This window comes from Limulus polyphemus, unplaced genomic scaffold (genome assembly GCF_000517525.1).
Source record: "Limulus polyphemus unplaced genomic scaffold, Limulus_polyphemus-2.1.2 Scaffold2318, whole genome shotgun sequence".
NCBI classification, from domain to species: Eukaryota; Metazoa; Arthropoda; class Merostomata; order Xiphosura; family Limulidae; genus Limulus; species Limulus polyphemus.
In genome coordinates this window covers 60270-69633 of record NW_013667928.1, presented here as the reverse complement: position 1 = coordinate 69633, position 9364 = coordinate 60270, and the positions used below count along the sequence as shown (strand labels likewise).

The window sequence follows — 9364 nt, the reverse complement described above, 5'->3', positions numbered from 1 at the left end:
TGTGGGCCAAGCTGGAACCGGGACTAACCCGATGTTTTTGATGATAAAGCTTACCATTAAACAAAAAATGTGATTCTTTTGTAGTTATAACCATTAATTCATGAAATATCTTTATTGGTATTCCTACAAAACTACCTCCTTTCTCATATAATAGGGTTTTACATTTCTCAATGGTTTCATCTAATGGTATGTTAGTAAATAATGATTCTACATCAAAACTTGCAATTACTACATTCTTATCAAATTTTAAATCCTTAATATCGTCTACAAATTCAAAGCTATCTTTCAGAGTGTATTCATTATTAATAAATTCTTTAAAACCTTTACTTAAAAATGTTGCTAATTTATGATTATAGCAACCAATGTTGGACACAATAGGTCTCATTGGACAATTGTCTTTATGCATTTTTGGCAATCCATACAATATATCCGCGTGCGAACCACTTGGTCTTATTTCCTTATAAATATCTTCTGTTATGATGTTTTCTTTTTTTCAGTTTTAGTAAGTATCTAATCAACTTATTTTATCTGGTTTTGGTGAGATATTCTTTAAGGATTTTGAATATATTTTTGTCCTTAATAATTTCATCAAACTTGTTGTTATAGTCTTCCTTATCAATAATGACTACTTTGTTACCTTTATCAGGCTTCGTAATCACTATCTCTTTGTTCTTACTTAACTTTATCAAGGCTTGATTTTCTAGCCAACTAATATTCCATGACTTAGAATTCAAGTTGTAACTTCGTAAACCATTTAAACCTGTACTAGTCATATATGTACCAACATTATCAAAATTAATCTGAGCAGATGAATTAACCTTACAACACTTAAGATCCTTTAATAACAGTTCAAATCCTAATAAATAATTATAAAATTCCAATTTCTTAGAAGCGATTGTAAATCCTAATCCTCTAAATAATACTTTATTTTCAATATCATTTAAACAATAATTTGATAAATTTATTATCAGATCATCAGGATTACTTGAAAAGGATTTACTAATTTGGTTTTCTTCAAGTTTAAAAAATTATTCTGTGCTAATCTTATTTCTATCAGTTTAGTGTTGTCATTTCTTATAATCTTATTATTCAAACAAAAGAAGTCAACGTTACTAATTAACATTTTAAGTTCTAATTTATCTTCAATTATTATTTTTTCAAGTTTTTTAAATAGTTTTCTCCTTATATATAATTTCACTTTCTAAAAACCTTTTCGGAGTTTCTTTATATTGTTTTGATTCTTTGAACCTAAAATTGGCAGTTTTAAAATTTAAAAAAATTTGGCTTTAATCCATAAACCCTTACATTTATTCCAAAAGTTACAAGTTAATTTATTTTTATTTAATTTGATATCATCTTTTTCAAGTTTTCTATACTTTTTAACACTTCTTTATTATACCTTTTCTGTATAATTTGAATTGTGGATTTGTTTTCCGGAAATCTTAAATCTGTGATATAAATCTGAGTACTAACCAAATAACAAAAAACATTCTATATTGACTAAAGTTACCCCTATCCAAGTTACCTATTAACCAAATACTTTTACACAGATACCAAGATTAATAATTTAAGACATCCTTAATTATTTTTAATAACTTAGAGGAATAACCTAAAAAACCCTAAAAAAAACCTTAATCTCATAAATGTTTAAGGTGACATTTGAACAACATCTCTCCGTTTTTAGTCATACCTTCAAAATGTAAAAACCACTGAATTTTTAAAGTAACAAAGCAATCCCTATCCCAAGTAAGTTTCAATTTAGAGTTATAATTTTGAGTGGAAAGCAGGATCGCCAAATGGTACGTTCCCGGTCCACCAAAAAAGAAAAATTAATCCAATCAGAATGTAAAATAATTAAGTTAATTAAGTATTTTGATCTAATGATTTTCATTACCAAAGTGCATCTCAACCTAAACCAAATCAGAAAAAAAATTAACAAATACACCATAAACGATGAGCAAACGACATAAAAAAATTTTTTTTTTAATAACATCATAAACAACAAGCAAACTAAAAGCTAAAACCTCCTCCTCCTCCTAAATCAATACACCATAAACAACAAGCAAACTGAAAACTAAAACCTCCTCCTCCTAAATCAATACACCATAAACAACAAGCAAACTGAAAACTAAAACTTCCTCCTCCTAAATCAATACACCATAAACAACAAGCAAACTGAAAAATAAAACCACCTCCTCCTAAATCAATACACCATAAACAACAAGCAAACTGAAAACTAAAACCTCCTCCTCTTTATAAGACACATATGAAAACATTTAGAACCTACAATTAAAACCCCGAGCTTACGGCAGACCAGCTGCCATTTTCAAGTACACATTAACAATTTAAATCTAATATTTGAATAAATAACACAAGGTAATTTAAAACATGTGAATTTTTCTCTCTTATCACACTTTTAACACCAGCTCACCGTGTAGCTATGCGCTGAAACAACAACAACACATTTTAAGTATGTATAGAACTACATTTTTTTCCTACTCTGCGCTCGCACACTTCAAGAAAAGCACTTCTCAGTTAATAATATAAACACACGTATAAAGATTGCAGGTATACGTTTTTTTATACATATAATTCAGACTATTGGTATAACATGGAGGTTAAAAACAATCCTTATCATACTTACTGTGGTTAATGTTATATCCAGTGGTTGGGGCCCTGTGATTTCCTTGTACACTCTGGTTCATTTCGTTTTCATTGTAAGGCAAGGCCATACTCTCGTGCTCGGAAGTCTGGATGAACTGACGGTACTGGCAATACATATATATGGTAGTATATGAGTTCATGGAAATTCAATCGTCATTTAGTTCTTTGCTCGCTGCTGGTTGGTTTAGCCACTTTAAGACTATTTTATCCAGCTTTATATTGTTATCTGAATAAGTCTTTAGATGTTTTAATAGCATGAAAAACCTGATATTTTGTTTTTCGAAAAAAGGATATGGAAAAAAAAACACAGGATTTGAATCAAATATAATCCAGGATACGAAATAGCTACAAAAAAAAACAATAGCAAAATATAGGTTAAAACACAATTGATTATACACTAACTGGAAGTCATTAATTAAACTGTTTTCAGTTTCCGCCTTATGAAATTTTTATACTCCCTTCTATGGCGAATTTATAAGTTGCGAATAGCCTAAGCATTTCTTTATCTAATACATATCTTATTTTCTTAAAATTTGCTGAATTTGTTGGTTAGGCAATTAGGCTTTCATCTGTATTATGTCTGACATTAAGTAAACACGTCAGCAATTTGATAAGCATGATTAATAGTTTGGTTTTTAAAAGGCCATGGCAAAAGGACGACGTCATGCGCTTCATATTTGTAAAATTACATATGTCGAATTTTATTTCATACGTTATGACATTCGGACCCCTTATATATGTCATTTCTGCCACAAAACTAAAATCGCACATTAATTCATACGTAATATTTTTATTAACAATGAGAAATCAGGACATCCAGTATTCCTAGGGAACGTTTTGAAGATACCACTTCTTTATAAAGGCTGAACTATAAATAAATATTATATTTAAAATATTTTTTTGAAGATTAATATAACTGAAACATGCTGCTTATTCGTATTTGAGGTTCATGATTTTCAAGTACATTTTTTAAACTTCTAACCGGTTCGTTTTAAAATACAATGATATATCTGTTCCAATACTCGGACATTAACAAAAAATATACGATTATCATCCGACATTGGCTTCTTAACAGCGTTTAAAACTTTGGTACATGCAAACCGAGAAATGTTTACAAATGTAAGTTCAGACAAATTGTTGTCTCTTGGGTTGTCGATCGAAAAACACCTTCAAGTTTGAAATACGTAGTCTTTCATTGTGAAGAAGAAACCGCGTGGAAACCGAAGCTCTTATTTTATTCTATGGTTTAGAAGGTCCAAAATAAACCGAATTGCGATTAACTCAAGGATGAACAATAGGGGAAAAACAAAGACCACAAGTAAATGTCAATTGAAAAACAGAAGTAATTTTATTTCTAAACGTGTGTGTAAACTAAAGTAGACTTGTAAGAAACATCGTTTAAAATAATAAGAAAAAAGACAGCTATTTCTTATTTATCATTTGTTGTGATGTTAGTTTTTAGCATTTTTTAAAGTTTCTAACAACATACAGTGAAAGGTCGCATTACCCTTAATTAATATGTATAAATCATATTATGATAAGCACACGTGTGCTTTATATGGGTGCTTTATATGTTGTTGTTGTTCTTTTTGATCTTATTTTTGTTCACTGACTCTATGGTCATTTGAAAATGGACTTATGCATTCAACAAGGTGCTTTTAATTTAGATTAATTATTCATAACTGTTTAAGTAACTTATAAATATAACTTGTTAAGTAACTTATAAATATAACTTGTTAAGTAACTTATAAATATAACTTGTTAAGTAACTTATAAATATAACTTGTTACGTAACTTATAAATATAACTTGTTAAGTAACTTATAAATATAACTTGTTAAGTAACTTATAAATATAACTTGTTAAGTAACTATAAATATAACTTGTTAAGTAACTTATAAATATAACTTGTTAAGTAACTTATAAATATAACTTGTTAAGTAACTATAAATATAACTTGTTAAGTAACTTATAAATATAACTTGTTAAGTAACTTATAAATATAACTTGTTAAGTAACTATAAATATAACTTGTTAAGTAACTTATAAATATAACTTGTTAAGTAACTTATAAATATATTGTCTCTTATCGTGTACAGCAGTCCATAATGTAGTGAGTTTTCTGAGTCTGTTTGTCTGAAACGTTCCTGACTGGTTCAGTAGGATTGAGAATATATTTCTAAAATGTTTCAAGTCATTACTCGATATAGCATGTTGCATGATATTGTTAATTATCATGCACGAAAACGTATAATTTTTCGTCATATAGTTCTATCAGTGAAGGCAGTGTAACATTGGTTAGAATGTTACAATATACGACAAAACATGTCTGACACCCATTAACTACTATCAGTGTCTTAACCAACTGAAATAGGCCCACACCATAATACTAATCCTATCACTTTTTACACCTAAGATGGTATAGTCATATCTAAAATGTTCTTAGGATTCAGTCAAACCCAGATTCGTCCATCCGAATACAAACAATTAGTAGAGGGTTTTGTTGTTTTTTAACTTTGATTTTTCACTCTAACTTTGACGAACAAATCCCCATAAGAGTTGTCGCCTTGCATACAGAGCTGTGATGGGCGCATTATGGGATGCAGCTTGTCCGTGATGTCCATTACCATAAAGTTTCCTGCATCAATGGATATACTGTACTTGTGAATCATCATGAAGAACCTAGTTGATTCTTCTAAAATACCAGATGCACGTTTTATTTGGCAACATGTTACAAATTCCGCATGAACTAATGAATGAAATGTTTCGGGCAACATTGTTAATATTATATATTAGAAACATTTTACCTCGTTAATATTATATATTAGAAACATTTTACCACGTTCATATTATATATTAGAAACATTTTACCACGTTAATATTATATATATTAGAAACATTTTACCACGTTAACATTATATATTAGAAACATTTTACCACGTTAATATTATATATATTAGAAACATTTTACCACGTTAATATTATACATTAGAAACATTTTACCACTTTAATATTATATATATTAGAAACATTTTACCACGTTAATATTATATATTAGAAACATTTTACCACGTTAATATTATATATTAGAAACATTTTACCACGTTAATATTATATATATTAGAAACATTTTACCACGTTAATATTATATATTAGAAACATTTTACCACGTTAATATTATATATTAGAAACATTTTACCACGTTAATATTATATATTACAAACATTTCATTTCCTTAGCGTATTACTGACAAAGAATTTAATTATAAGAAGTTAGGCTGAAATGTCTCCGATGATCCCCCTCCCTCAATGCTGAAATAAATAGTTTATTACAGCGAGTGTTTTCCTCTTGGCAAATTGATTCTAACTGGCTGGAATTTATATTCGAATTCAATGGGGGTGGTCTCATTACTACAGCTGGGGTTAGCCGTTCCAATACTTAGTAACATTGTGTATATTGTTGCATGTACAGTAGAAACTTATGTAAGAAATTTTTTTATGGTACTCAAGACTCAAATAAACCTCATAAAGGAACATCTATCTGAGTAGTACGGTTTTATAAATGGGTATACATAGCTGATATTAGATAATTTATAAATAAGCTTAACGTATTTAACAAGAAGTGATTAATTAATCTAGATTAAAATCACCGAACTGAATACACGATTATATCATCAAATAATCATAGAGTCAGTGAACAAAAATAATAACAACAAGAACAGCGAGAAGCGCTGTTTTCTTGAAATTCGATGCCATGATAGAATAAACCCTGGTCATGGTGAAGAAAAACTAATCATTCTAACATTATAACTACACCCCAGTTGTCAAGAAAACGATCTGGATAAAACATTTATGACTGTCCCCCACAACAAGTAAAACAAACAACAGTCATATTCGAATGTGCACGTGCGTGATCCTCTGGTCATTCAGATTTCTTTAAGAACAAATAATTATAAGGCTATTTTCTGTGTTATGTGCAGATCAGAATAGCTATGTCGCTTTGGATACAATGACAACCACAACATGAAATATAATCAAGTTTTTATGAAAGAAAAACAGTACCAACTATTAGGTAGTGTTGCAAATATCAATAATATTACTAAAATTTTTATCTTTATTTCTTAAGAGAAAACTCTTGACTGAAAGGGACAGGAGTAAAACGTATTATAAAGAAGTCTCACCTATTGATTCGTTTTAGAAATATCAGTAATTTTTACCAATGGATTTAATTGTCGTTTTTTTTTGTTAGAGTAAACTCGTTATGGAAAAGGATGATAATATAGTTTTAAAAATGTATTCATATACACAGGATGTTATATGTCTGTGAGCTGTTTAGTATGCATGAGGAATATCTTACACACATGCATAAAGTATCATGGATGTGCATTCTACTAGTTGTTTTGGGAATATCAGTAGAGGGCGCCTCTGTGGCAAACATTCAGTATCGTTACTGTCAGTCATTATTAATGCGTCCATCCTCACAATGGTGTTGGTCGCTGCAGTATGAAATGTATCACCAAGGATTGCCCGAACTTCTGTCACGATGGCATCCTTCGACGAAGAATGATTGCTGGGTCATGCGATACATCCGTGAATGCCCCACAACTAGCAGAGGAGCGTATTGGGCAGACATGAAAGGAAGTACTGCCGAGAAGTTCCTGACCAATTTAACGAGTGAAACAGCTGTGTATGTTTCACATGTTGTGTTAGTCCTGAAACGGTACATCCGGAGTGCTGCTTCAATATTGCAACCCTTTTTGATGGCACAGCTCCACCAACATGGCCAAGTTGTGTCATCCACTTTTAGCGGTAGAATAACTATGATGATATACCAGTGAATTTGCAGCAATACGTGAAATGCAACATTACTGATTTCTTATGCATGCACAAAAACATAAATAGAAACCGCCCTTATGTTACACGGTTCGACCTACAGATTGCTTTAAATATCCATATTGACTTTGTAATCACGCTGTACATGAATAAAAACCAAGACGAACACCATGCCACGTGTATGCAAGATATATTCTATTCAAACTCATGCAACACATGAGACACGTGTAATTCTTCGTGTTTGAAGACCTGCATATAAACGTTCGTTTACATTTTTTAATGCTAAGATATGCCAGGAAAAAAAGTAAGCTCATACATGTGTTTTACATATTTTTTATGAATGTTACCGATAGGTTAGAGAGTTATAATGCTAATAATTAGTGTGTAGGTGCTCCTTACAAGACACACTATCTGTAAACTAAATAATCATTCTATCAAGATAAAGTCATGAAAGTAATATATACTAAAAGATACTTCAGAAGGTGCGCATCTTTCTGCTACAAGTGCATAAGACTAGTTTAGTTTTTCACTGTTTTGTCATTGTTAGTAATAATTCTATGATCAATAGTCACGAATAGAGAGTCACATTCCTAAATACATATTCGGTGACGAGGAACCCACTTTGAGACTAATAATGGCTGGAGACGGCTTGAATGGGTAATGAAGAAAAACTTTAATATAAGTTTAACATAACAGCAAATGTACAATGATGACAAAGCCTTGTACGAAACGTTGTACATTTGCTGTTATGTTAAACTTATATTAAAGTTTTTCTTCATTACCCATTCAAGCCATCTCCAACCATTCCTAAATACATGTTTACCAGATAGGCATACTTATAACTGTTATAAGACAAATCAATATAAAATAGAAACACATATAGATAAAAGTTTTTGTGTGACCCAGGTAGCCGAAGTTTTTACTTTAGAGTTAAATGCTAATCTTATAGGGTTCTTAACAATTGAACCAAATCGTATTTATTAAGAACCATTTTCCATTCAACAGGTCTGAAGTATCTTGGATTATGATTGGAAGAAATATTTATCCTTGTACTTAAACCGTAACAGGAGTTTCCCGAGACAATCATAAAGCTAAATAGAAAGGTTACTTGTTTGAGTAAATATTCATACCAATCAGCAATGTCCACTAACTGTTCACCAAATGGTATATGTCACCAGATCATACCATCTGGTGAGCAAGTGGTAGTGGTAATCTGGGTATTTTAGACATCCATGTTCTTAAAGAAACGAGAAACAAAATTACAATAAATATTATATGATTGAATATTAAACTTTTAGTGAAATATTAAGGTCTCTAATGGTGAATAAGAAAGGAAGGATAGTTTTGCTTAATTAAATTAAAATTGTGCAATTAGGCTGAATTGGAAGAACTATAAAATTATATTTAAGTTACAAAAAACTCTGGAAAGAAAGGTCATATAAGAACATCGTATTTTCATGCTAAACCACATACTTTAACACTGTGTTTTTTGTAAACATTTTCTTAACATGATAAAAATCTTTAATGTTTTCTTTACTGATTCAAGACCATAGAGGTCTTTCATGGTAAAGCATGATTCGAAGAAAGATATTGTTCATGCTAAATCGTGCCTTAAGACAAAAAGTAACTTTAATGCTAAATTGTGCCTTAAGACAAAAAGTAATTTTCATGCTAAATTGTGCCTTAAGACAAAAAAAGTAATTTTCATACTAAATCAAGCCTTAAGATAAAGCTACTTTTCATACTAAATCAAGCCTTAAGATAAAAACTACTTTTCATACTACATCATGCCTTAAGATAAAAACTACTTTTCATACTAAATCATGCCTTAAGATAAAACTACTTTTCATACTAAATCATGCCTTAAGA

General features: G+C 30.1%; 1 protein-coding gene across 5 annotated transcripts in view; it reads right to left on the bottom strand.

The window, feature by feature from the left end:
• The window catches only part of LOC106466608 (band 7 protein AGAP004871-like), an 85793-nt gene that overhangs the window by 45329 nt on the left and 31100 nt on the right, over positions 1-9364 (bottom strand). For 3 of the 5 annotated variants that reach the window (XM_022394643.1, XM_013926901.2, XM_022394640.1), the window contains exon 3: positions 2645-2768. The exons of 1 other annotated variant lie outside the window; for it this stretch is intronic. In XM_022394643.1, coding sequence (XP_022250351.1) covers positions 2645-2768 — 124 coding nt within the window. Of the gene's footprint in view, positions 1-2644; positions 2769-8625; positions 8724-9364 lie in introns of those variants that run through there. One more of the 5 variants, XM_022394642.1, reaches the window with a different exon arrangement.